Here is a 27,093-nt window from a genome sequence, read left to right on the forward strand (position 1 = left end):
TAGCTACCTAAATTATTCAATAGCAACCTCTGGAAATGAGAATACAACCCAGACCTTATATTCATGAGCAACACCATTGCTGGGCTAAATAATAAAATGGTATTGGACTCTATTGCACATTCCCAACATCAACCAATTGGCATTCAAATCAAAGGACAGTAAAACCTATAACAGTGCAATTTCTCCAATGTTTCAACCTTAAAAAGGCAAACTGGAAAGACTTTTCAGAATACTTTGATGCCACAGTTAAAACCATCAAAATATTGCCTGAGAACTATGACAAATTCATAAAAGCTGTTCAGAAATCTGCAAGGAAGAACATCCCACAAGGATGCTATATAAATTAATTGCCACATTAATTAATCCAAATTGATTTTTTTTTTTTTTTTATGTCCCAGGCCTCACTCCACAAACCACTGGCATATACAAAGACTTAAGGCAACAGCGTGAACTAGACCCTTTTTCCGCAAACACCATCCCTACAGGCAAGGAACTCATGCTAGCTATCACAGAAGAACACAGGAATTCCTGACAGATCCTGACTGAGTCAAATGATATGACAAATAATGGTAAAAAGGGATGGGCAACAATACATAAAGTAAGTGACAACGAATGAAAGATAGATCAACGTCATAACGTTGCTGTTCATCAAATTGCTCACCAGATGCTTCTCAGTGGAAAAAGCCCCAACACCAAAAACAAAAAAAAACCCCTTAGACTGGAAAGGTACAAATACCATGAAGACCTGGGTTTTTCAAGCCCCTTTTCAATATTAGAGTTGAATGCTGGTATTAACGCACTGAAGACTAGGAAAGCACCCTGCATTGACAACATACAAAATAAATCAAGCCATTTTGAACCGCAGACTCAAGAATGGCTCTTCTGCTTATACAATTTTTGCATAGCCAGTCAAAATAATCCAAAAACATGCTCAGTAGTGGCACTTGTAAAACCAGGGAAAGACCCATCTGTCTTGTGGCACTTTTAAAACCAGGGAAAGACCCATCTGACCCAAAGAGCTTTAGACCTATCTCTCTGCTATGCCACACACACAAATTGTACAAACAACCGATACTGAACCAGCTTGTCCCATATGTGGATAAGCAACCTAATCCCTGAACAGGGATACTTTTGCTCTGGAAAATCAACAAAGAGCCAGCTGCTCAATCAAACTCAACGTAGTGGGCAGAGTGCAAGAGGCCCCTGTGAGAGGTGGGCAGCATGAGTGAGTGTGGGTGAATGAGGCCAACAAAGGACTGAGTTTGCTCCAGCCTCAGAGTGGGGAGCAATAATATTCTGGATGCCATCTATGAGGCATGGGCCATGGTGTAGGAGAGGTACCGAGCCATGGATAATGCCCCCCTGGCATCGGGGCAATGAATGGTCAGTCTCCCGGTTAATGTATCATGGTAACATTCGAGTTGTGGCAGGAGAGTCAGGGCAGACTCCCCCAGGCAGGTGGGTGGGCTAACTTGAGATCTATCCCCAAGAAGGCCTCCTGTCACAGTTTTTAAAAAGGCCATATCGCCAGAGCTGTGTTCATCAACCTAACAGTTGCCTACAATACAGTTAACCACTGACAACTCCTCCAAAAGACCCTGGGAATGACAAAAAATATACACCTTACAGAGCTGATACAAACCTTGCTCAAAAACAGCCTTTTTTTGTCAAACTGGATGGGAAGCAAAGCAGATGAAGGCAACAAATTAATGGCCTTCCTCATGGAAGCGTACTTGCACTGCTATTAGAGAGCATCTATATGAATGTCGAGCCAATTGATTTTGAGACAAAATCTTTCATTAATGCAGATGACCTTTGTGTAGCAGCCCAAAACACTGGCTTTGACCATGTTGAAAAACCCCTAAGCAAGGCACTAATTAGCCTAACCTCATACTACATTGAAAACCAATTGTGTGCCAGCCCAGAGAAAACTCAAGTATATGCCTTCCATCTGAAAAACCTTGAGACCAACTGCCAGCTCCTTCTTACAGGGTTCAGAAGGGATCAAACCCTCATACAAAAAACACATCATGAATACAAAAGCAATGGTGAGTACTCATAACAACATTTTATATAGGCTTATCAACTCAAAATGGAGAGCTAGCCCCTCAATCATCTGAATCACTGCTCTGACTCTCAGCTTCTCCTCTACTGAGTATGCATGCCTTGTCTGGGAGAGAACTATACATTCTAAGCATGCTGACCCCATTCTGAATGATAGCTGCCGATGAATCACAGGATGTCTGAAGCTTACCAACCTAAACAGTGTGTACCTGCTGTCTGGCATTGTTTTGCCTGACATTAGAAGAGATTTGGCTAGCAGGATAGAATGATTGAGAAAAGCTAAGGATGAGAGACACTTGATGTACAACCAGCACACCAATAACTGAAGTCACACAGGAGGCTTCTTTACCAACACCCAGCCTCTCAAAGCAACACCCAAGGAGACACGACTACAGATGTGGAATGAGAGCCTGAAGAAAATACATGCCACTAAAAAAATGGACATTCAAGCGTCCAAATCCTTGCCACCAAGAGCTGACAAACCATGGCAAAGGTGGTGGTGTCTCAACTGCCTATGCACAGGGTTGGACTGTCCCAGGAACTAATGAAGAAATGGGGTCATACCATTGGTTCAACCACCTGTGACTGTGTCAGAGCCCTCAGACTATGCAACCCCTGCTCCAATACCCACTACTTGAAGATACAAGTACAATGAAAGATCTCACAACATACAATAAACAAGCACAAGCACATGAAACAAAATGGTTAAATGTGGTGTAGAGACATGAGAAAACAGCCATAAATTTGTAATTATAGGGTTTTCTTCTTTTTTCTGCTCCTGCATACATACAATAAAAGAGCATCATTTTGCAGACATGCCTCAGTGGCATTTTCAAGAGAAGTCCTTTCTGGAGGGAGGAAATAATATTCTTTATAAATCAGTGGGAAAATCCCAGTTATTTTTAATAGAACTGATTTAATCTAACAAGACAACACCATTATTTACTCCATGAACATTTTTTATTAATATGCAGTGTTAATTCTACCATACTTCAGGTTGAAATATAATTTTATCTAACACCTTCTGAACCTGGACCTTTAAAAATTCCACTAGGCCTGTGTGGTGAAAAGTATGAAGTTCCCATGAAAATGTTTCAGAAGTACAGGTGGAATTTTAAGGAATCCCTGATTAATAAATGCTATACTTTGGGAAAAGGTTGCTGTGTCATTGGAAAAGTGTTATTAGGTTGGAAAAGATTCTTAAATTAATGCTCAAGCAAAGCAAAGGAATCTTCAGAGATAACCATCACCTGAATTTACAGACTTCTTTTTTTTGTTTTGCTTTGTTTCTTTTTAAGCTGTATTATCCCTCCTTATGTTAATTTTTTTTTTCTGAATTCATATTAGAATGACTACTAGACTTTATTTGAATGCAATATAAGTACTGCAATAAAGTATTTGTTTGTTTTCTTCTATGCCTGCCAATTTTTGATATGCCACTTAGTGGTGTACCTTCTGGGATTATTTGATTCCAGTTTTAGAAACACAATTCTGTAAAATCATGGGAAAAAATATTTATAACAGGGATTTGCAGCAGAAGGCTATATTTTTCTGCTTTTTTTAATAACTTTACTTAGTAGAACGTTTTGGATAAAGATGGATCCTTCAAGCACACCCTCATCATTTCCAAATTGATTTTTTTTTAAGCAAATCCTGGCTGTTTTTTCAGCCTGTAATGTGGTAGTGGCCATGTACCTCATATAAAAGCAACAGATAAAGGTATGTGTTTATTTCTCATATGCAGTCAGGAAATATTGTGGCTTATAAACCACAGTCAGAAGATGGGTTGGTTTCCAATTTTTGTTTCTCGTAAACAATTTAGTTGCAACAGTGTACTTAGCTTACATGATGAAAAGTAGGAGTGATAGAACTATAACAAGTTTAGATTTATTCTGTGAGTTCTGAGTGCTTTGATTAAAATACAGTTTGAATTGGAATGTATCACTGCTGGGAGCAGCCCGGGCTCCGTCGCTGGCAGCAGCTACCTGGAGCCGGAATTGGCCGCAGTATGCCAAGCAAAATGGCCTCGCATGCCGTGCTCGGCATGAGTGCCAGAGGTTGCTGACCCCTGGTCTGGAGTGAGGAGCACTAGCAGGGCTGAAGGGGTGTGGCTCAAGAGTGAGGGGCGCTGGCAGGGCTGAGGGGCTGTGAGAGACCTTGGCAGGGCCAGGGGGCCATGGGTCCAGAGTGAGGGGCACTAGTAGGGCTGGGGAGCTGGGGGTCACCAGTAAGGGGCACCAGCAGGGCTGGGAGGCTGTGGCTTGGGAGTGAGGGGCAACGGCATGGGCAGGGGCAGGGCACTAGCATTTCAGGGCTGCTCAGCTCCACAAAGCAATTGGCTGTGGGAGGGAGGGGAGAGGAGGAGACCGTCACAGCTGAACCCACATTCTGGTAAACTAAGGGAGCAACGGGAACTGTGCTTTTCCATGGAAAAACAAAACAAAATCAAACACCAACATTTATAGGTATTTAGAATTTATTTTATTATAGTAATTGAGGCACTGGGAGGCTTCCAAATTGCTTTGCTTTAGAATTGTAAATGTATCAATAAAACGTGTGTGTGTATATATATATATATATATATGTGTATATATATGTATATGTGTATATATATATATATATATATATATATATATATATATATATACACACACATGCACACACATATGTTATGTTATGTTATGTTATTAGTGGCATTTCATTTTAATTGTCTCTAGTGGGTTATGGAGTAGAGAAAATCCCACACAATTTACTGATTCGTTTTGATGCACTGGCTGGGGGGGTAGTTAGCTGATTGCATGATTTCACAATGATTACACACTTAATTCATACAACACAATTTTATTTTTAAACTCTTTGCTACGTATATAACACTGCTTAGCTTTAAGAAACACAAACATTAAGAATACAATAATTACATATATCAGAAACAATGCTCCAAATGCACTTCCTTCCCAAACAATGCTATAAGAATTAGTGTTACAAAAACAACTACAATTACAACTAAAAGTTAAATTTGAATCAATACTGTTATTTTCATAATATACTTACAATCCTAGAATTCCGAGAAGCCAAATACCAAAATATGGTTTCATTCCTCGGTAGTACAATTTAATGGGTTGGCCTCAGTAGTACGGTTCAATGGGCTCGCCTCAGCAATACAATTCAATAGGCTGGCCTCAATACTGATAGGACTAAGTCCCCTTCTTTCAGTCCCTTTTGGGTGCTCTGCAGCTTCAGCGTGAACTAAGAGATTCGTGTTCACGGAGCGGGTGGTTCAGGAGATCGGTCTGATCTGGCCTACACTTGAGATTCTTCCTTCGTTGTTCCGCAAGTGAAGTTACCTCCAAATTGGGACAGTAAATTACAGTTTTTATTGAGTGAGCTGCCGTCTTGGGCCACTCCTACTCAAACCTGTCATTACCCCCAAATTTGCGCTCGGATCTTACTCAACAGATTCTTTTGCTTAGTAATTAGTTTCTTTTGTTAATCATTTTAAATTACTTTGGGGGAACTTCCATACCACTGCAAGTGACCTTTTTTTACCAATCTGTCAAAAGGCTCTATGGTTTGATTTCTCGGACCTCAGGATATTTGCTCTTTGTAAAAGACTTCTAAAGATAAAATTCAGAAGTTAAGACTTTAAACAAAGTCAGGACCTTTTGCACGTAGTCCAAAACAATGAGCTAGATAAGGAGATAAATCTTATCTTCTTCCTGAAACTGGCTAATGGGCAACCATTACAAACATTCAAACTATTTCATTCAATATGACATTAATCATGAAAACATGCATATTTTAGGGGGTTTTAATCAGAGAAAACCAGGATCTCTAGATTAGTTGAATCACCTGGGGGGTGATTAGTTGAATCACCTGGGGGTTACAAGAAATAATGGCCACAAGCTAGCAGAGAGCAGATTTAGACTGGACATTAGGAGAACTTCTTCACAGTTCGAGTGGCCAAGGTCTGGAACGGGCTCCCAAGGGAGGTGGTGCTCTCCCCTACCCTGGGGGTCTTCAGGAGGAGTTTGGATATGCATTTAGCTAGGGTCATCTAGACCCAGCACTCTTCCCTGCCTATGCAGGGGGTCGGACTCGATGATCTATTGAGGTCCCTTCCGACCCTAACATCTACCTACCTACCTACCATTAGGAATGGCACTGCTTTTGTTCCTCACATCTTTTTTCCTTTTTGTATTTTGGGGATTTTTTTTTCTTTTTCTCAGCTTACATTTCTCAGATTCTCAGCCTTGCAGATATATTAATATAGCCTTACTTTTTGCTCCAGCCAAGAACAGGAACAGTGAAACAGTGCTCCAGTGAGTCTGCTACAAGGGGCTCCTAGTGTAGTTAGTTTGTCTTTGAATCTAGTTCTTTGCACGTAGAGCCAGCCCAAAAGGAGAACTGTCAGTGATCTTAAGATCTTCCAAGTCAGTTTCCCTCAGCAATTGGGAAGCTGAAGTGTTTTGCATCCAACAACGGTGAAGCTTAATGGCAGTGTAATCTTTTCTCAATTTACGAGGCAAGTAAGTGCATCCATCATTACCACGGATCCTGGTATTCTCTGATAAAAATCACAAATTCTCTGATAAAACCCCCTAAATCCGTGATTAAAATTAAGCCCCCCCACAGCACCACCACCCCCAGCCCTGCTGGTACACCTCACTCCCCTCTACAGTCTCCCCAGCACTGCTGGTGCCCCTCTTTCACGTGTGCACCTGTGCAGGTATACATGTGTATTCATACCCATGTGCACATCTATGTGTGTACGTGTGTATGCATCACATACACGTGTGTGTTTGTGTGTGTGGACACTGGACACACTCCCGTGGGGAGCTGACTGGGGGCTGAGGGAGCGGGAAGATGTGGAGTGGCTGCCTGGCTGGCTGCATGTAAACTGAGTCATGCTATTGGCCATTAAGGGAAGCCGCATATGGAGGAGCTGAGCCCAGTCAGGACGCTAGCACTACTTAAGTTCCACATGCAGCCAGCCTTGCACTGCAGCGGGGAACGGGGGGGGGCGGTTTGCAGCTGGCTGAGCTGGCTGTAAACTCCCGCCCCCCCCACAAACTCACACCCCGCTCCCAGCCCGCTGCAAACCTCCCAGCTGACTGCAAAACCCCCCAGCTCCTGCAACCCACCCAGCTCCCAGCCAGCTGCAAACCTCCCAGCCAGCTGCAACCCCCCCCCCCCCCCAGCTTCCAGCTGGTTGTAAATCCCCCCCAGCTTCCAGCCAGTTGCAAAAAACCCCAGCTCCCACACAGGCTGCAAACATCCCCATTCCCTCAGCCCCAGCCAGCTTCTCCCCCAGCCCCCTGGAAGCCCCACTTACACTTCACAGGCTCCAGAAGGAAAGTGAACCTGACCCAAGACATGGGATTGACTAAAAGCCTCATGCCCCACCCTTCCTCCTCTCCCTTCCCCTGCCCCTCCAGGCAGGGCTGGGGGTTTCCTTCCCTTTTTGCAATCAGCTGTTTCAGGCTGGAACTCAGCCAGCCTGCAGAGCTCTTTGCAAAAGTGGGAAAATGCGGGTTTCTCTGCTAAAAGGGGAAATACATGTTTTCTCTGATAAAACAAGAAAATCTGTGGTTATCTCCATTTTTCCATGGGAAATGGAAAACCCGGATCCCTGATCATGACAAAAATCCCATGAACAACTAGATTCAAGAAATGAATTACCAAAGACTGATTTTTTTTTCCCTCAACAAAATGAGAAATGTTTTCCTCATTTAGGTTCTTTTTGCTTTGCACATACAATTCACATAATGCCCATTGAGTCTGTAGTGCATGGTACACTGAATGTCATTATTGTTTATGATCAAGGTAAATGTGGTAAGGAGAATAAAAGAAAAATAGTCTATTGCTTTTCAGGCTGAAAAAGTATGTGTCTTATTTAGGATTATATTGTAAATTCATTAATTCCTCTGATTAAAAGTAATTTAAAGGTTACTTTGAATTATAATGGTTACATACAAAATATTTATTATATTTTCTTCAACAGACATGAATATTTTTTTCCACAGTAGCAACGATTCACAAGGCTAAATATTTGCTAATTTTTTTAATTAGCAGTCTCTTAACGCTAAGCATTGCCACTTGATTTGCGTTATGTAGGGACTTAAAGGCAACCAGCGTTATGAAGCAATGTTAGTCAGGATACATTCTTCACTTTTCCTTGGTCTGTTCCTCAACTTGTTTTAATAATAATAATTCATTACAATTTTGTTTAGCAAGAAAATTTAAATTTAAATGCAAATACATTTCACTTGAGTTGTTAGAGAGGTAGTGTCTATAGGGAAGTGAAGTTAGTATTGAATGAAGCTCATAGGCTGAAGTAGTGTGAAGGTCTCAAAATAACTTCTATACATTGTAACTTTAATAGCTATCTTTGATTTTTTTAACACAGCTTTTTAGGTACTGCTTATGATTCACTTGTACCTGTCCATTTCCATTTGTCTTTGACTAGATTGTCATGTCCCTACAACATACCTGGGAAATTTTCAGATAAGGTTTGGTGCCTTATTCCTTTTGAGTTTCAATTTGAATTAAGTGTGTAACTGCTGTTTATGCCTTTGAAAACCTCTCTATGCTCACACACTCAATTTTGAAAGAAGGGAGTTGTACACACACAGGCATTCCTGTGGTCACGATACAGTGTTTTCAAGTAGATGTTCCTAAATTCATATGCAGACACCTAATTAAAACTTGAGTTTTTGAAAAGTGTAGCACATTCCCCATTCACTTCTTATATCTACTGAATACAAAAAATCATGGACTAAATATAGACATTGGATTTATGGCACATTATACCTATGTGACATCTGATAACTCCAGGTAACATCTCTACATTTTACCAGCTACATTCTGTCACCAGGTCAGCATTCCCTCTCCCTCCACTCCTCCCCAGTTTTGCACCTATTGTCTCCCATCAGCTCTGATCACTACCATGCATTTGCATTTTCACAGACCTGCATTTTGTATATTGGCTTCTATTCCACTCAAGAGAGCACACAGAACACCAGCAAACTCTCTCTATGCCTGAAGAAGGGTGTTTGTGCCTGAAAGCTTGCAAAGAATAATTTTTCCAACTATTTAGTTGATCTAATAAAAGATATCACATCTATCCAAAGAACTTTGTCTGCCTATGAGCATTCCCCATAACCTTCCAGGTTCCCTGTGGTTTTGAAAATCGGGCCGTTTAACATGCTTAAATATGGACCCATGAGCTAATTTTTTCATGCATATTTCTAAATGTCAGGGCACCCACCACTCTTTCACACTTTTTCACTGACTTGCCTAAGAATCCCCATCAGTAACACACTGGGTGATGTGAATCTCTGCCAATATATGCGTAGGTGTCTTCACCCTTAATTCCGCTTGTGAGTCTGCACCTAAATTTTAGCTGTGACAATATACAGTGTTACTATGAGTAGGAGCCTTAATAAATCAGGGTCCTAGTCCATAGCTTTTTATAATAAAATTGTGTCCAGTGGATAATAGAGCAATTTATCTGGCTTTTGCTAGCTTTGTCTGACTGGTTGCTTAACAAAAGCATGACATTATAAATGTATTTTGTTCCAAATCCTAAAAACATATTTCAGCATTATTTCTAGTTGTTGCTGTTGAAGCTATTCTGATATGACAAGCAGAATGGCAGGAGATGAATGTGGCTGCACAAGGAGCTTCCAAGATGCCTCAAATTCAAAAGGAAAGCATATAGGCAATGAAAAGATGGTCAGGATATCTAGGAAGTATACCAGGAAATAACAAGAACTTGTAAACACAGGAAGGCAAAGGTAACAATAAGAGCTTCACCTTGCAAAGGGAGTTAAAGACAGCAAGAAGAGGTTCTATAAGTGTGTTGGTCAGATAAGAAAGACCAAGAAAGCTGTGGGTCCACTATTAAATAGCCAGGGCAAACTCATAACAGAAATTGCAGAGAAAGCGGAGTGGCTCAACAGCTTCTTTGCCTCAGTCTTAACAAAAAGGCTGCAAAAAAATCAGGCTGCAACCAGACAGCTAAGAAGAATTATTTGGATAGGGAAAGAGAGAAGCTGAGGGATGAGACAACAAAAGACATAGACAAATTTTGATGGGTCTGTATTAATTCAGATCAGCAAGACCTGATGATTTGAAAGAACTGGCAGAGGAGATCTTGGAGCCCTTGCCAATAATATTTACCAAGTCAGAGACAGGCAAGCTATGAGAGTACTGGAAAAAGGCCAACATAATGCTCCTCTTTGAAAAAAAAACTAAAAAAGGAGGACCCAGGGAACTGTAGACCAGTTAGCCTCACCTTGAGACCTAGGAAGTTACTGGAGCTTCTATTTCCAAGTATCTAGATAAGGAAAGGCTGATCATGAACATCCAATATGGATTTACTATGAACAAATTGTGGAGACCCTCATGGTGGAAGGAGTTCTACAGCCATGTTATATGAGAAGCAAGATGGCTGCAGGAGAGGGACTGATTGGCATCTGAATTGCCCTGAGGGCTACAACCAGCAGAGTTGATTGCTGGAGTAAGTCAGAGCATGGGCGGCAGCAAAGAGGACCCTGGAGCTGATACCCAGAGCTCTGGCCTGGGTGCTACTACTTCTGGGAGGGGGGGAGGGGGGGGCAGGCTTCGGCCACTGTTGGAGATTTTAGCTGAAGGCTAGCACTCCTGGGGGAGAGATGGGCACTGGGCAGTGGAGGAGAGCCAAGAACATCAGAACACAGGGAGGAGCCTCCGACCCTGAGGAGCTAGTGGGGAGCTGCTGAAGCCTTTTGGAATGATTACTGCAGGAGTGGAGACTTCAAGCAAGGCTGGTCAGAAGTGTTGAGAGAAGTTGTGACCTGGAGAAGCTTGCATTGCAATGCTCTGGCAGCTAAGTTTAGTCTTGCTTTCTTTTCTTTTGTTCTGTGATGATTAGCCCAGGAAACAGGGCTGTAGTCCTCAGAGAGGGGGAGAGAAAGCAGCTGGAGTCAATTGAGGCAACCTGGCAAGGGAATTGGCCTTAAAGGGCCAGCAGGAGTTAAACTGGAGGATCTGAATACAACTCTATTAATTCATTGTGATAGACTGATTAGATTTGGATGCCATGATGGTCCTTGATTTTGAGCCCTTATTACATAAGGATAAACTTTTAGAGGAAGGCACATTTAGAATAGACAATAACTTTACTTACAGACAACGAAAAATATCAGAGACTTCCTTTCTATACTTGCAGATCATGCCTTCTTGACAGCTAAAACAATTCAACAGATCTTTTCACAAATGAAATTTTCATACTCCAAAATAGGAGATCTAGAAGTAATGCTAAGAGGGGCTAAGGATAATTTAAGTGAGTAACAGCATTCTATTAAAAAAAGAAATCTCATTGGAGAGAAACAGAATGATAGGGATAATAGAAACCCAGACCAGCTGGAGGTTAAAGGGAATAGAGATCGCTGAAAAGATACCAATCTGACTATCCACATTTATCAAGGTGGGACAGAAAATTCCATTTTAATAAAAGATACTATGGCAATAATAGTATTTCCCCAACCCAGTGGGTATACTCCCCTTTGGAACACTCCTGGGAGAGTCATACAACACCTGCGAACTTTACTTTCCATGAGCATAGGAAGGAGAGATGTCAAAAAAGTAACACAATTATATAGTAATACACCAGTTAAGAAATATATAATACAGCTATGTTCCCCCTCACTAGTGTCTCCAGTCATGAGGAGAAAAAGCACCCTGATTAACTGAGAAGTTCACCCAACAAGGGTTTTCTTAATATCTGAAATCTTACCCCTTTGTAAAAAATCTCCTACTTTAGGCACACCCATAAGAGAGATCACTAGCCCAGTTCAACCACACTGAGAAAAAATAAGGAAAAGTAAGTGGGTTCCCAAAATTAAAGGGTCGGCCCAATTAGTCAGTAACAATTAGACAGGAATCCACAAATGTGATTCAACTGGATTCAATTGATGGATTGGAGGTTGACCCAATGGAGGAAAGGGAGAGATGTCAACCCTCTTACTTAGATGAGGAATTAAATCTCCTGGCTTCCTTTGAAAGCTTGCCACCTGAAGAAAAAAAGAACATCTTGGCTCGCTTGAGAGTTCTCTTGGAGGATTTAATTAAAATAAATCAGAAAGGACAGAATGACTTTCAGACCAGTAAAATGAATCAACATTTACAAGAGCTGAGGGGAAAACCGAATCACTTTGTGGTACAGGCCCCTTTTATCCAATCTGAAGAGTTAGTTACTAAAAGGTCCAGGGTAATTACCCCTTGCAAGAGTAATGTTGAGGACCCAATTAACTGCCAGGAGCTTAATAGAAAAGATAATGTTTCCCTACTACTTGACAATAGAAAACCTAGCAGTAACTTGGTTATGTCCCCAGGAATGGAAATGGGAGGTATGGATAAGAGACTTGCTGAGATCGAGGACTTGAGATATCTAGCCTCACCCAACAAATCACCATGGATAACTCAAGATATTCCTTTGCCCCATCCAGATCCCCTTCACTTCAATTTGAGAGAGAAAGAAGAGAACGTGACCTTCCTGTTAGAATTGGAAGTGAACATAATTTAGGATCCGAAACTTCTGGGACAATTTATAACTATAGATGGCTCACAGAGTTCAGCATTCATAGACCTTAACCTTTCCTGGGAAATTGTGCATAAGGATAGAAACAATTACTGGCAGGAGTATAGGTATTTGGACCCACATGAATTGGGAGATAATATAGTTCAGCCAATAAAAAAGACATCTCAAGTCAATAGCAAAGACAGAAAAATGGACAAAGAACATTATTATTTATTTATTACACAGATTAGTAGAGAAAGTTATTTGATGAATGCCTCAGTTGACAATACAATAGTAGAATCCCATGCATCATAGATAATAAGGGAAGTAAGAAAGTCCTTGCCTCAGTAACTTCTGTATCAATAGTAAATAGCAAACAAGATGTTATAGATAGGACAGTTCCATTGGACCACGATGGTACTGGTATTTTTGCCCCATTTGAGTTAGAAGCTTAGGATGCAAAATCATCCTGACTCAGAAAATTCTACCAAAATAGCCTTGGAAAATTCTCAATTATTTCTTGGAATGTGGCAAGATTATTAAGTAAATTAGATGATAATGACTTTGAAGCTTTTTTAACCAGTCATGATGTCATAGCATTGCAAGAAATTTGGTGTAAGGAACCCTTTTTTCTAAAGGGCTACGTGTTTTAGTCTCCCTGGCAAAGAAGGCAAAAAGGAGGGATGCTCCAGACTAGGCCTTATGATAGCAAATAATCCAGGATGGATTGGAAAACAATTAGGCACTTGCCTTGACATTTGTTTATTAATTAGATTCCCTATTCCTAGGACAGGCTCTTGGATTATTGCAAATATTTACATGCCCTCAGCATTGGGAAGAGAACAAGCTAGCGATGAATGGGATTGGCTCATCGAGCATTTAGAATCTATAAAATTAGAGTATCCTATGGACAAATTAATACTAGTTTTGAGATTTTAATGCTAGAATAGGAGGTCTGAAATGGGAAGATGAAGATTATCTATTAATGAGATCTGGGGGATTGATGTTCCATCATGTAACCATACAGGGACTAATAATGCAAGTCTAAAATTACAGAAGTTATTATTAGCCTTGAATTTAAAATCAACTAATGGATCATACCTTAGTATTATTTCAAAGAATTTAACCTATACCTCTGTTAGAGGATCAAGAACCATCGATTATAAGTTGATTGAACCTTTCATGTGAGGGGATATAATTGATTTTAAGATACCATTTCACCTAGCGATCATCTCCCCTTAGTCCTCAACCTTAAAAAAGAGCCTGGTACCCTTCCAGTCCTTGATAGCGATGGAAGTATACATATATTTGTTAACACAACATTGAAATGGAACACTCACCTAGCAGAAAAAGTGACTGATAAACTCCTTGTGGATGATTTAAGTATCTTAAGAAATTCGGTAAAAGTATCTCAAATACCAGAGGAGATTTTAAAGCACTGCCAGCAAATTAAAGATCTTCACCCACTCCTCTCAGTGCCTTTAATCTCCCATCCTATACAGATATTTAAAGAATGAGGCACTTCCTGGTTTGATAAAGAATGTGTAGAACAGAAAAGATCATTAAATAGGAAAGCCAGGGAATTAAGGAAAACTGGGTACACTGGAACAACTTTTTGGAGCGAAATTCGAAAGTTATGGAATGTTAAGCATATAAACTGCTTCTCCAGAATAAGAAAAAAGAATATTATAACTAGCAATGGGATAAATTGAGGTTGGCAATTATTGCTAAAGATAGTAAAACATTCTGGCTACTTGTATCAAAGGGAACAGCTCATTTTAATAATAACATTGAAAATAATATTACTGCAGGCAGTTAAGTAGAATATTTTTCCAATCAGTTTACTTCTTCTATGGAACAAATAAATAGTAATCTAAGGGGTAATAAATCCCTCACTGATACAATTAAGTATCAGGTAACAAAGGATCAAATAGCACATCTCAAAATACAACGGAAGAATAAAGCCTCTGGCCCAGATAGACTACCAGCGGAAGCCTACGTTGATAACATCAAACAGTGGACTCCAATCTTGGAAAAATGGTTTAACTCTATAATTGAGTTGGGCCAAATCCCAGATTCCTGCAAAGGGAGTACTATTGTACCAATGTTCAAGAAAGGTTTAAAAAATAAGCCAGAATCTTATGTCCTATAAGTTTGATAGACATTTTAGCTAAAATTTTTGGGCGACATTTGTTATATCATCTCATAGCATGGGGAAATGGAAAAGGGGAAAATATATAACAGACCGGATTTAGGGATAGATATTCCACTATTGATAACATATTTATTCTTCAATTTTTGAGATATAAGTATACGCAAATGTGTAAATCAGCACTGTATATTGCATTTGTAGACTTGTCAAGAGCTTTTGACAGTATAGACAGCAGTAAACTTTGGGAGAAATTGATAAATTATGTGATTGACCCGTCTCTTTTGCATTTATTGATAGAATATTATAAAGATAACATGAGCCCAAGTTAGGTGGGGCTTGAAGGGCGAACTTACATCAAAAGTTCACATACAAAAAGGAGTCAGACAAGGACATATTTTGGTCCCTTTGTTATTTAATCTTTACATGACTGGCATTATTGGAGATATGCAGGATGCGCATTTTCATCCCCCAAAACTATTAGCAACTCCAATCCCTATTTTAACGAATGCAGATGACACTGTTATACTGTCAAGAACTCCCATGGATTACAGACAGCAATTACAACTTTTGATCATCTTTGTGGACAAAATAAAGATAAATTATGACAAATCCAAAATAATGTATTGGGGAAGTCGTTTGATGAAATATCCATGGAACATGGGGCGAAGCAAACTTGAGGTTGTCAAAACTTACAGGTATTTGGGTGTGTTATTCACAGCTTCTCTATCATGGAAACATCATATTCAGTCAGTTAAAACTAAGGCAGTCCAATCAGCTGTGGCTATAAAGACATTTTATGAAACCACAGCAGGATGATCAGTCCAAGCTCAAAGCTCCTGTCCAGCATATAGAGCCAAAGTTACCTCTCAAATCTTATATGGCGCTGAAGTATGGGGTTATGCCACTAGTAATGATGTAGACATATCTCAAAACAAGTTTCTTATGGCTCTTCTGGCTCTTCCTCCCTCAATTCCTGCATCTTTTTTGAGATTAGAGATGGGAATGAATTCCATTTTAACTAATATTATTATTAGAATGGTGGGATTTTGATTTAAAGTCCTGCCTCCTTTACCACTTTGTCTGCTTAAATTATGCTACATAGAATATATCCCACCACCTCTCCAATCACCCTGGGTAGCTTTTCTTTCCCATGCTTTTCCACTTTCTGGGATGGGATACTATCTCAACAATGGCCTCAGGTCTACCACGATCTGCTGGCTGGGAAATTGGCTCCATGGTCGGACCCAGAGGGTAGTAATTGACAGAAGTCAATCGTCATGGTGCCCTTTGACCAGTGGGGTCCCTCAAGGCTCTGTCCTTGGACTTATATTGTTCAACATCTTCATTAATGATGTGGACATTGGAGTCAGAAGTGGACTGGCCAAGTTCGCCTATGATAGCAAGCTTTGGGGTAAAGCATGCACACTTGAGGACAAGAGAGCGATCCAGGCTGACCTTGACAGGCTCAGCAAATGGGCAGACAAGAACCTGATGGTGTTTAACTCTGAAAAATGCAAGGTTCTCCACCTTGGGAAGAAAAACTTGCAGCATCCTTATAGGCTTGGCAGTGCTATGCTGGCTAGCACTACGGGTGAAAGGGACTGGCGGTCATGATTGACCACAAGATGAACATGCGCCTTCCTTGTGATGCTGCAGCTAGTAAATTGAGCAAAACGCTGGCTTGAATCCACAGATGCTTCTCAAGCAAATCCCAGGAAGTCATTCTCCCATTGTACTGGGCCTTGGTGAGGCCGCAGCTGGAGTACTGCATGCAGTTTTGGGCTCCACAATTAAAAAAGGATGTGGAGAAGCTTGAAAGAGTCCAGAGAAGAGCCACGTGCATGATCAGAGGTCAGGAAAACAGACCTTACAACAACAGGCTAAGAGCTATGGGAGTCTTCAGCTTGGAAAAGCCCAGGCTTGGGTGATCTGATGGCCACCTATAAGCTTATAAGGAGTGTCCACCAGGATCTGGGGAAACGTTTATTCACCAGAGCATCCCAAGGGATGAGACAGTCTAACGGTTATAAACTCCTGCAAGACCATTTCAGGCTGGACATAAGGAAGAACTTCTTTACCTCTCCTAGCCCGCAAGGTCTGGAATAGCCTGCCATCACAGGTGGTTCAAGCACCTACTTTGAACACCTTCAAGAGAAATGTGGATGTTTATCTTGCTGGGATCCTATGACCTCAGCTGATTTCCTGCCCCTAGGGCAGGGGGCTGGACTCGACAATCTTCCGAGGTCCCTTCCAGCTCTAATGTCTATGAAATCTCAAAGATAATGAAAAATTTTTCTCCCCCATATAAAAGGTTTGGGTTTTCCAGGCGATATAAGATATTGCCAGGCAGAATGATTTCACAGTGGCTAGGGCTGCTCATATTGCCCCTTTATATACTCTTTGGAAATTAGATTGGGGGGGAGAAAGGTATTCACAGTTGGATCTCAATAATAAATGGCAATCCTCTTTGACTAGACTCAGGACTCAATAGATGCCCACAGCTGTTCTGGCTAGACATAGATTTTTCCATTCCATTGGCTAAAAGATGTTGCCCAGCCTGTCTAGGAGTTTTGAAAGATACTATCCACTATATTTTAGAATGATCTTTATATAATGGCATAAGGAGAACCTATTCATTAATGTTCTTGCAGAAATTGATACATTTTTTCAAACAGAGAGAAATTAATCTGGCTTTTACAGCAAACAGATCCAAATTTAGTAAACCTTCTTTCAATTTTTGCTTATAAAGCTAAGGCAATTAGAGTTAAATACCCTTTATTCCTGATGTAAGTGATACATTTTAACATTAGATTTGATGTTATTGTTTCAATTGTGGATCTATGTACAACAATATTATAGATTAATGTCTTGATTTACTACTATATATTAATAATGTTTTTATGTTGGTGGGCTCTATTTTTCGTATAATATTTGGAATTTGGTTACTTTGTTCTAACTTATTTATATTACGATCATATGTAATGTCTTTGGGAGCATGGCATTTAGCCAGAATCCTTAAGAAATTGAATTGAATTGAACAAATTGTGTCAAACAAACTTGATCTTATTCTTTGGCTATGTAATTAGCTGGGTAGATGAACAGAATGCAGTGGTTATAGTGTAACTGGACTTCAGCAAGGCTTTTGACAGATTCCCATACGACCTTCTCATCAACAAATGGGAGAAATGTGAAATAGACAAAACTGCTATAAGATGGATAAGCAATTGACACAGTAGCCACAAGCAAAGGGTACTTATTAGGGGTGTGCAAAATTTCAATGGGTGTTTTGTTTTGAAGCTGTTTTGACACAGTTCAAGCTCAAAACAGAGAAATCGAAATGAAACAAAAGGCTTTGAAATAACTTAGAAATGAAATGAGGGCACTTTGCTGAAACCCAACGCGCAGATCCAGGGGACTGCACCTCCCAGGAAGAGCTGGGGCAATTATCAGATTGCTGAGGGAAGCAATCAGAGAGCTGGGGAATTGAACCAGGGGCTAGGGAATCAAACCAGGAGCTGGGGAAATGTTCAGGTCCCTGAACATTCCCCCAGTTCCCAGATTCCCCAGCTCCCTGATCTTTTCCCCCAACTCTTCCTGGGGGGCATAGGCCCCTGGATGATGCGGGATGACAGCAGACTGCTACTGGTGGCTACTGCCAGCTGGTGATGGCGGCTGCTCTGGGATATTTTCCAAGCTGGCAGCAGCAGCCTACTGAAACTTTGTGCATAGATCCAGGGGCTCTTGCCCCTCCGGGAGGGCTGCGGGGCTGTACTAGACTCCTCGTGGGGGGGCACAGGCCCCTGGATCTGCACGTGGGATGACAGCACATTGCCATTGCTGGCTGGGACTGGCGTTGGGCACAGCCTGTGCTAAGTGCCGGGAAAACTGGTGCTCCCTCTGGCCCCAGCCAGCAGTGGCAGCATGCTGTCATCCTGCACGCAGATCTGGGGGCCTGAGCCCCCCGGGAGAGCTGTGGGGCTGTGCGGACTCTTCCCGGGGGGCACAGGCTCCTGGATCTGCATGTGGGATGACAGCAGGCTGCCGCTGCCGGCTGGGACTCGTGTTGGGTGCATCCCATGCCAAGAGCCAGGAAGACTGGTGCTGCTGCTGGCCCCAGCTGTCATCCCGTGCACACATCTGGGGCTCACACCCCCCAGGAGAGCTGCAGGGCTGTGCCAGACTCCTCCTGCGGGGCGTGGGCCCCAGAACTGCTACAGGATGACAACAGGCTGCCACTGCCATCTGGGGCCAGCACCAGCACCCAAGTGTGTCCAGCACAGTCCACACTGAGTGCTGGGAAATCCCAGTGCTGGCGCTGGCCCCAGCCTGCAGCAGCAGCCTGCTGTCATCCTGCACACAGATCCAGGGACCCATGCCCCCCAGGAAGAGCACAGCCCTCCTAGAGGTGTGGGCCCCCAAATCTGCACCTGGGATGACAGCAGGCTGCCACTGGTGGCAAGTGATATGAGTTTTGCTTTGAACATCCCTGCAGTTGTCATTTGAATCAGGCAAGAAATGACAAAGTTATAGGCATTTTGATGATTCCCTATTATAGCCTATGGGCGAAACGAAATGCATTGAAACAGCATCGACACAGCGAAACAGTTTCTATGAAACAAAATGGAACGGCACTTTGAAACAATAAAATGAAACACTCTCCTTTCAAAACAGAGAAATGGAAGTTAAAATGAAATGGTGCTGTTTCGCACAGCCCTAGTAATTATAAATAAGCTATGTTGGAATGGTAGGAGGCTTTGAGTATAGTTCCACAGGGGTCTGTCCCAAGCTGAGTGCTCTTCAGCATATTTATTAATGATCTGGATGCTGGAATAGACAGCTTCTTGAGGAAATTTACAGACAACATGAAACTGGGAACATGTTAGAGTACAGGAGTGCAATTCAGAAGGATCTTGACAGATTGGAAAGCTGGGCTGGACCTAGCAGGCTGAAGTTCAATGTGGACAAATGCAAGGTGCTACATCTCAGGAAAAATAAAAATACAAAATGGGTGACAACTGGCTGGATGGTAGCACTATAGAGAAGGATCTTGGAGTTTTGGTGGATCACAGAGTCAGTGAGTGCAGTGTGATGCAGCTACACAATAGACACGTGGTTTGGGGCTGCGTCAGTAGCATTAGGTACAAAACACAGGAAGTAATAGTGCCTCTTTAATTGGCACTGGTTAGGCCTCATCTAAACTACTGTTTGTAGTTTGGGTTCTGTATTTTAAAAAGGACATGGAGAAGTAAGAGAGGGTTGAGGTGGCCAACACGTGGTAAAGGACAAGGAAGGAAAGCTATAGAAGGAGAGGTTGAAGGAAACAGGAGTGTTCAACTGGTAGAAAAGATGCTTAAGAGGGGACAAGATAGCAGTCTACAAATACCTGAAAGACTGTCATAAAGGAGAGGGAGAACATTTGCTGTTTTACTGCAGAGAGCAGGACACAAACCAATGGCTTGAACTTGCAGCAAAGTAGCTTTAGATTGCATATCAGGAAAAACTTCCTTACTGTTGGAACAGTGAGGCAATTGAATAGACTGCCTAGAGAAGTTGAAGACTCTCCATCACTGGAGGTGTTCAAAATGAGTTTGAATAAGCATTGGTCAGGGATGATCTAGGAGTAGCTATGCCTTTGCTGTACTATGGATATTGCTCTACTATGGATATTTCTCATGTTTCTGGGCATTGCTTATTGCCGCATGTGTCCAGAAAGAATTTTTTTCCCCTCCTGTTGCTACATGTTAGTAAGTAAGACATTGTTAGTAAGACAAGGCATTGTTTATCACGGTTAGTAAGAGACACACTAGGGATTCGGAGCCTCAATGAGATGGGAGTCTAGGACAGGTGGTTGTTCCTTAAGGAGATGATCCTCCGAGCTCAGAGGGAGTCAGTCCCAACGTGAACCAAAGTGGGCAAGAGTGCTAAAAAGCCGCCTTGGCTCAGTAAAGGCATCCAGGAGGGCCTGAGGGCAAAAAGGTGGCATACAATCAATGGAAGCACAGGGCTATCACCAAGGAGGATTACACCTCCGTTGCTCATGATTGCAGGGAGGTGGATAGGAAGGCCAAGGCAGAGATGGAACTAGGACTAGCAACCAGAATTAAGGATAAAAAAAAAGTCCTTTTTCAATTACATAGGGAGTAAGAAGAAGACACCAGGTAACATGGGGCCCCTACAGGACAGGCTTGGCAATCTGGTGATTGCAGCAAAGGAAAAAGCTGATCTCTTCAATGAGTTCTTTGCTTCCATATTTCTGAGCAGGGACCGGGACAACTCCCCCACTAGAATTATGGACAGGCTCAGGGGACATGATTCCATGCCTAGGGTCAGGGACAATTTAGTTAGGGAACTTTTGGAGGGGCTGGATGTGTTTAAATCAGCAGGCCTGGATGCTCTTCATCCAAGGGTACTGAGGGAATTGGCGGCGGTCATAGCAGGGCCCCTGGCATGGCTGTATAAGCACTCGTGGTGCTCTGGTCAGGCCCCAGAGGACTGGAAAAGGGCCAATGTGGTCCCCATTTACAAGAAGGGGAAAAAGGAGGACCCAGGTAACTATAGGCCAGTTAGTCTCACCTTGGTCCTTGGGAAGACCTTTGAGAAAATTATCAAGGAGCACATCTGCAGTGGCCCAATTTGGGAGCTAATGCTCAAGGACATCCACTACAGGTTCATTGTGGGCAGATCCTGCCTGACTAACATTGTTTCCTTTTACGACCAGGTCACAAAGTCCTTGGATGAGGGTGATGAGGTGGACGTTGTCTACCTGGACTTCAAGAAGGCCTTTGACACTGTTTCTTACCCCATGCTCATAAAAAAACTAGGCAACTGCAGCATTGATGCCTACACAGTCAGACAGGTGGCAAATTGGCTTGATGGTCACACCCAGAGAGTGGTGGTGGATGAGTCGTTTTCAACCTGGAGGGATGTGGGCAGTAGAGTTCCCCAGGGCTCAGTCTTTGGGCCTGTGCTATTCAACATCTTTATAAGTGACATGGAGGTGGGCGTGGAAAGCACACTGTTGAAATTCGCTGATGACACACAGATGTGGGGAGAAGTGGGCACACTGGAGGGGAGGGACAAAATCCAACTAGATCTAGACAGGTTACAGAGGTGGATGGATGAGAATAGGATGGAATTCAATGCAGACAAGTGCAGGGTACTGCATCTAGGGAGAAGAAACCTGAAACATACCTATAGGCTGGGGAACACCCTTCTCAACAACACAGTGACTGAAAGGGATCTTGCAGTTATTGTTAACTCCAGGATGGACATGAGCCTCCAATGCAAGGAAGTGGTCAGTAGGGTAACTGCACCTTGTTATGCATCTACAGATGCATCATAAGCCGGTCCAGGGAGGTGATCTTTCCCCCCTGAGGAGCTGGTCAGGCCACTGTTGAAGTATTGAGTCCAGTTCCAGGCACCACACTTCAAGAGGGATGTGGCTAACCTTAAGAGGGTCCAGAGGAGGGCCATTTGCATGATCAAAGAGCAGCAGGCCAGGCCCTACGAAGATAAACGAAAGGGCCTGAATCTATTCAGCCTCCACAAGAGAAGACTGAGAGGGGATCTGGTGGCCATCTATAAACTCAGCAGGGGGGACTAACAGAAAATAGGTGAGGCTCTGTTCCCACCACCTGAGATAACAAGGAATAACGGCCACAAATTGATTGAGAGTAGGTTCAGGCTTGATATCAGGAAGCATTACTTTACAGTTAGGGCTGCCAGGCTCTGGAATGGGCTCCCAAGGGAGGTGGTGCTCTCCCCTACCTTGGGTGTCTTCAAGAGGAGGTTGGATACATACCTGGCTCGGGTATTATGATCCCAGCACTCGTTCCTGCCCAGGGCAGGGGGTAGGACTTGATGATCTGTTCAGGTCCCTTCCAACCCTAGAAACTATGAACTAACTATGAGCTATGAACTATGTATCGGGGAGGAGAGGGAGTTGCCTTCCTCAGCAGCATGGGGTACTGGCTAAAGTTAAGGCTAGGGATTTTGACCAGGGTGCACCAGTGTTCCTCCTAGGATTAAAACCCAGAGGTCCCTGGCAACAGAAGTTGTTGTCCCTCCACTCAGAGTTAGACCTTTCATCTTATTTGGGGTCAGGAAGGAATTTTACTCCATGGTTAGGGTGGTACAAACTGTGGGGATTTTTGCTTTCCTTTATAATGGGAGGGTGTGGCCCTCTTGCTTGGATCTCTCAAGCATATTTTAGCAATGCTTGCAGCAGCAGGGTGCTCGCTACCACTGTCCCCCTGCTTTATCTATGGCAGGCTAGGGTGCTATTCCTTGTGGTTGCGACAGGGTTCAGTGCGTCTTAGTAATATGTTAGACTAGGATTTGTGTGAGAGAGTTTGGATAGGAATGATCCTGCTTCAGGCAAGGGGTTGGACTAGACCTCCTGAGGTCCCTTCCAGCCCTAATTTCTATGATTCTATATTTATATAATAATGTCAGAAAGTGTAAATCCAAAACTATTGTTCTGATAAAATTTCTTTTTTTCCATATATGAGGTACAGGAAATTCCCACCTCATGATTAACTCAGTTTTGCTTTTAGGAAACTAATGGGGGCTTTGTGGTATTTGGGACACTTGGACCTTGAACTGTGTGTTGAATTAAGAGTGTGTTTTGGGGCCAGCCCACTTGTTTGTAAAATCTTTAGCCAGGGCATATTTATTTCCATCAGATCATAGTAACATCATACACACTGGACTGACAGAAGACTTAAGTGGAGTTTACAATAGCAGGACTTGCAAATTATGTTACATTAACTTGTGTTCTGATCACTTCATGAAGGGCAACACCATGGCTCTAAATTTGGAGAACACACCCCCTACTCTGTGCATTTCTGTGAACTTATTAAATACATGTTACAGTTGAACATTGCATATTTAACACAAAAAAGAAACTAAAAAGTATTAAAAATATTCTATGTTAAAAGTTATATACTTATTAATTGAAGAGAAGAAAGGCTCTATCCCCACACAAAACTGGACAGATTTTAAGCCCCTCTAGGCTTATGCTTCACCCACTCTGACCCATTTTGCTTTTTTCAAGAGTTCCACAAGGACACCCCAAAAGTCACAGTGTGCAGTAAGTACTCACACACGAGTGCAATTTAACAAGATGAACCATGCACATGGCACTACTGTCCTAGGTAAGCCTCACTCAGGTTCTGGCAGTACTTTAATTTCCCAGTTGCTGAGCAAGTGTCTTACAGGCCTGTCTTACAAATACAATTTGTTTGTTGTTGTACATCTTTACCTATATTTCTTCAACAAGGAAAAATATTTTGCTGGTAATTATCTGTTAACTGATTTGATCGTGAAACATCATTTGATGATTATGACATTAAGCAGGAAATTTACCCAGCAGAGATAGTTTCAGTTGTTGAGATTAAGTGGTTTATGACAGTGTTTGGAGTGACAGTAAACACAACCGATTTATGCTATTGTGTAAGGAAATCATCCATAAGTGTTTTTATCCAGGTTTCACAGAACTAGGGAGAATAGAGGGCTTTCATGATGATGCCTGCTGCTTTTTCCATAGCAGTGGGATTGCAGTGATGAATCAAGATTGATAAACAGTCATGCAGTTTTTCCCTCAAATTCCACATTTCCTTTCCTGTACCAGTTTCATGGAATATACTAGAAAGCTCCAGAATTTGGAAACTAATAAGGGCGTGCACATGTTTAGGTATGAACATTCCCATTAATTAAGATCAGTAGCAAGTAATGCATCAGTCTCGATTTTTTATTTTTTTTTATGCCTGAAAACTGTTTTGTTAATTGGTCACTTGCTTCTACAAAAGACAAGAATCTTGTTTCTGTTAACACAGCAGCTTTGGGAGCCCTTCTTCCTTTCTCACTAATATAATATTGAGATTATAATATATTAATCAAAATATACATATGTAAATTAAAGAAAACTATAATTGTAGACAAAGAGAATTTATGCTAACAAAGACTTTGCAAGAAAGAATGGGCTGAGATCTATGAGAGATTTTCTCCATGCTATTTTAAATATAAATATCTACAAGTATGCAGTTCAACACATAAAATTTATCAATTTTTGTGTATTCTAGGAGGTTGTTAAAGCCGCAATAATGGAAGAGCAGAAACGAAGTGAAAAGGCTGTGGAAGAAGCTGTGAAAAGAACAAGAGAAGAATTAATGGAATACATCAAAGAGCAGAAAAGGGTAAGTGTAACTTGTACATAGTAATGGCTGATGTTTTAAATTCCTGTAGTTAGAACTGGACATATTTAAGTTTATAAAGCAAGAAAATCTCATAAAAATGAATTACTTGTTTATAATATGCATTATTTCTTGTTACAGTAATTATAAAATTTGGGCGAAAAATGAAGGCAACTATAAACAGTAGTTGACAGATGAATTCAATTTATTTATGTGGATATAGCACATCTTTTTCTTTTTCTTTTTTTTTTTTTTTTTTTACATATAAACACATTATTCTGCAAGTTGTAAGCACAAATTTCCTAAATGTTCAATAATTTCTTAAATGTTCAATCTGGGAGTGGGCAATAGGCCTAAAATTGAAGTGGATCCGGTGAGGGAACACCGTGAGGAACTGGACATTCACAAGTCCACAGGCCCAGACAGAATGCACCTGAGAGTCTTGAAAGAGCTGGCAGACAGCATTGCATCCCCTTTGTCAGAGATATTTGAAAAATCGTGGTGCTTGGGCAAAGTCTCGGATGACTGGAAAAGAGCCAATGTGGTCCCTTTCTACAAGAAAGGGAGGAGGGATGACCGGGGGAACTGTAGACCAATCAGTCTTACGCTTGTCCCTGGAAAAATCCTCAAGAAAATTGTCAAGGGGATCCATCAACACCAGACTGACAGAAGGCAAGTTTCTGAATGCCAGCCAACGTGGCTTAGTGACTGGCAGGTCATGCCTGACCAACCTCATCGCCTTCTGTGACCAGGTAACGTGCCTTGGATAAGAGAGATGACATGGACGTCCTAAACCTGGACTTCAAGAAGGCCTTTCACCTAGTTCTCCATGATGTCCTCATGGTTAGGCTGGGGAACTGTGGCCTAGATCATCATACAGTCCAATGGCTAGGCAACTGGCTATGGGGTCAAACCCAAAGAGTACTAGTTGAAGGGAGCAAATCAGTGTGGTGCAGGGTGACCAGCAGAGGCCCTCAGGGCTCAGTACTTGGGCCAGTACTCTTTAACATCTTCATTAATGATCTGGATTTGGGAGTCAGATGTGATTTGGGAGTCAGATGTGAACTCGCCAAGTTCACAGACAATACCAAATAATGAGGGAGGGTGGTCACACCTCAAGACAGGCTGAGGATACAGGCCAACTTGGACACACTCTCAAGGTGGGCTGACCAAAGCCTGATGGACTTAAATGGAGAGAAGTATAAGGTGCTGCATCTCAGTAGGAAGAACCCCGAGCATACTTACAGGCTCGGCAGTGCTTCACTCGCTAGCATCACAACCAAAAGGGACTTGGGGGTCTTGAGTGACCACAAGATGAATATGAGCCACCAATGTGATGATATGACTGGCAAAGCTAACCAAACTCTGGCATGCATCCATCAATGCATCTCAAGCAAAACCAAGGAAGTCATCCTCCCGCTTTACTCAGCCCTGTGAGACCACAGCTGGAGTATTGCGTCCAGTATTGGGCCCCCCACTTCAGGAAGGCTGTGAAGAAGCTTGAGAAAGTCCAGAGGAGAGCCAGTTATATGATCCAAGGCCTGGAGGGAAGGCCAAATGAGAAGAGTGTCAGGGACTTGGGACTCTTCAGTCTGGAGAAGAGAAGGCTCGGGAGGACTTGGTGGCAGCCTACAATTACATAAGAAGGGTACATCAGGACCTGGGAGAACACCTGTTCACCAGAGCTCCCCAAGGTATAACAAGATCTAATGGCCATAAACTCCAGGAAGGCCAATTTAGACTGAATATAAGAAAAAAGTTGTTTCCGGTGTCCAGGGTTTGGAACAAACTCCCCCCAGAGGTGGTGCAAGCACCTACTCTGGACTCCTTCAAAAAACAGATGGATATATTTCTTGCTGGGGTCACTTGATCCCAGCTGACTTCCTGCCTATAGCAGGGCAGGGCTGGACCTGATGATCTCTTGAGGTCCCTTCCAGCCCCTAATGTCTATGAAACCTATGAAACCTAATCAACTCCCTCTGAACAAATTAATAAATGACATTTATCTTCCCCTTGTTATATGTCATTCTGACAACATATTTTGTTCTTCAGAAAGGTGACACACTAAGACTAAATAGTTAAAGGCCTGATCCTATTCTTGTTGAAGCCAGTATGAGTTTTGC

The 27,093-nt window shown here is 42.2% G+C and overlaps 1 protein-coding gene across 10 annotated transcripts in view; it reads left to right on the forward strand.

The window, feature by feature from the left end:
* The window catches only part of CCDC91 (coiled-coil domain containing 91), a 445,798-nt gene that overhangs the window by 327,152 nt on the left and 91,553 nt on the right, over window positions 1-27,093 (forward strand). For 9 of the 10 annotated variants that reach the window (XM_019482221.2, XM_059726688.1, XM_059726684.1 and 6 more), the window contains one exon: window positions 24,860-24,973. In XM_019482221.2, the coding sequence (XP_019337766.1) occupies window positions 24,860-24,973 (114 nt within the window). Of the gene's footprint in view, window positions 1-398; window positions 3,480-24,859; window positions 24,974-27,093 lie in introns of those variants that run through there. The other variant, XM_059726690.1, reaches the window with a different exon arrangement.

Source organism: Alligator mississippiensis, chromosome 4 (genome assembly GCF_030867095.1).
Source record: "Alligator mississippiensis isolate rAllMis1 chromosome 4, rAllMis1, whole genome shotgun sequence".
NCBI lineage: Eukaryota > Metazoa > Chordata > Crocodylia > Alligatoridae > Alligator > Alligator mississippiensis.